The sequence below is a fragment of the Trachurus japonicus genome, chromosome 7 (genome assembly GCF_045865225.1).
Source record: "Trachurus japonicus isolate A0001 chromosome 7, Traja_1.0".
Taxonomy (NCBI): Eukaryota; Metazoa; Chordata; class Actinopteri; order Carangiformes; family Carangidae; genus Trachurus; species Trachurus japonicus.
The window spans coordinates 29,271,132-29,273,420 of record NC_140913.1 but is presented as its reverse complement, the minus strand read 5'-3'; the positions used below and the strand labels follow the sequence as shown (position 1 = coordinate 29,273,420).

The window sequence follows — 2,289 nt, the reverse complement described above, 5'->3', positions numbered from 1 at the left end:
AGGTAAAATAGATAAAACTAGATAAAATTAAGTAAAATAGATAGGTGCACTGCAAAAACTCAAAATCTTTCCAAGAATATTTGTCTTATTTCTTGTCAAAACTAATCTCTTCCCACTTAAAATAAGACTCATCACCTAAAAATTAACTTGTTTTTCGATCATTTTCACTTGTTTCAAACAAATATTCACTTGAAATAAGTAGAAAAATCTGCCAGTGAAAGCAAGTTTTTTGAGCTTGTAATAAGAAAGAAAAACTTGCTCCACTATCAGATTTTTCTACTTATTTCAAGTGAAAATATGCTTGAAAGAAGTAAAAAAGTGTCTAAAACCAAGCTACTTTTTATTGTGATGAGTCTTATTTTAAGGATAATTAGATTTGTTTTGACTAGAAATTACATTTTGACTATAAGACAAATATTCTTGGTAAGATTTTGAGTTTTTGCAGTGATAGGATAATATAATAATGTTTTATAATGATAGCAATAATAAGATTCAGTTAAAAGCCAGGCTAAAAAGGTCTTCAGTTTCAAATTCTCCTCAAGTCAAACCTTTGTGTCTAACACCGTCTCTCTTACTCCTTCTCCTTTGTTTTTCTTTTTTCAGAAACATGTGAAGACCCTCCAGAAGCTTTGCCCTGCCACTTCAACAACCACAAGGCGAAGGTCTCTTCCCTCCTTCCCCTCGTCCGTTCTCTCCGCTTCCTCAGCACTTTCCTTGCGGGCCCGTTGACCATGGAGGGCCGGCGGGCTGCACGCAGGACTTTATCGCCTGTGGGACCTGTAGCCACCCTGCTGGGCTTCTGGCTGCTCTTAGCGACCCCTCCCCTCCCGTGTAGCGCGCAGACATTTACCAGTTTCCACCCCGAACGCCGGGACTGGCTCTTCAACCACCTGACGGTTCACCAGACCACGGGGGCGTTGTACATCGGAGCGGTCAACCGCGTGTACAAGCTCTCGGGCAACCTGACCCTGCTGGTTTCCCACGACACGGGCCCCGAGGACGACAACAAGGCGTGCTACCCGCCGCTGATCGTCCAGCCCTGCTCCGAGCCCCTCGTCTCCACCAACAACGTCAACAAGCTCCTGCTCATCGATTACTCCCAGAACCGGCTGCTGGCGTGCGGCAGCCTCTACCAGGGCGTCTGCAAACTCCTCCGGCTGGACGACCTCTTCATCTTGGTGGAGCCGTCGCACAAGAAGGAGCACTACCTCTCCAGCGTCAACCAGACGGGGACCATGTACGGCGTCATCGTGCCTTCGCAGGGCCAGGACGGCACGCTGTTCATCGGCACGGCGGTGGACGGGAAGCAGGACTACTTCCCCACCATCTCCAGCCGGAAGCTGCCGCGCGACCCCGAGTCCTCGGCGATGCTGGACTACGAGCTGCACACCGACTTCGTGTCCTCGCTCATCAAGATCCCGTCGGACACGCTGGCGCTCGTCTCCCACTTCGACATCTACTACGTGTACGGCTTCGCCAGCGGCAGCTTCGTCTACTTCCTGACCGTGCAGCCCGAGACGCCGGAGAACAGCATGTCGTCCAGCGGCTCCACCAGCGACCTCTTCTACACCTCCCGCATCGTGCGCCTGTGCAAGGACGACCGCAAGTTCCACTCGTACGTCTCGCTGCCCATCGGCTGCGTGAAGAACGGCGTGGAGTACCGGCTGCTGCAGGCCGCCTACCTCGGCAAGCCGGGCCGCGTCCTCGCCGCCTCGCTCAACATCAGCGCCCAGGACGACGTGCTCTTCACCATCTTCGCCAAGGGCCAGAAGCAGTTCCACCGGCCGCCGGACGACTCGGCGCTCTGCGTCTTCACCATCCGAGACATCAACGCGCGCATCAAGGAGCGCCTGCAGTCGTGCTACCAGGGAGAAGGAAACCTGGAGCTCAACTGGCTGCTGGGGAAGGACGTGCAGTGCACCAAGGCGGTGAGTTACAGTGATTATATACTCACAGATGTGCCACACACACACACACACACACACACACACACACATACACTCTGTCCTTCCTCTTACTCATTTAGAGTATGGAAGTGATGGTGACAGAAATATGCCTTTTCCATGCGCTGACAATGTGGTGACATTACACTCATATTAATCATCGGTGGTTCAAAGCTGCTGTCACTGGGGGAACTGTAAATCACTATTTATGCATAATATTAGAAATACTAAGGTGAAGCAGGAACTCACTGTGGTGCAGCAGAAACAGCTTTGGGTAGCGATTATTTACTAGTTACTTTACCCCAAAAAGTAACTGAATTAGTAACTGAATTGCTATTTTATAAAG

The 2,289-nt window shown here is 50.4% G+C and overlaps 1 protein-coding gene across 1 annotated transcript in view; it reads left to right on the top strand.

The window, feature by feature from the left end:
• Positions 1–607: 607 nt before the first annotated feature.
• plxna2 (plexin A2) overlaps positions 608–2,289 on the top strand; it is a 195,692-nt gene continuing 194,010 nt past the window's right edge. The window contains exon 1 of the mRNA XM_085782734.1: positions 608–1,928. Within this exon, the coding sequence (XP_085638860.1) occupies positions 732–1,928 (1,197 nt within the window). The 5' untranslated portion in view covers positions 608–731. The remainder of the gene's footprint in view (positions 1,929–2,289) is intronic.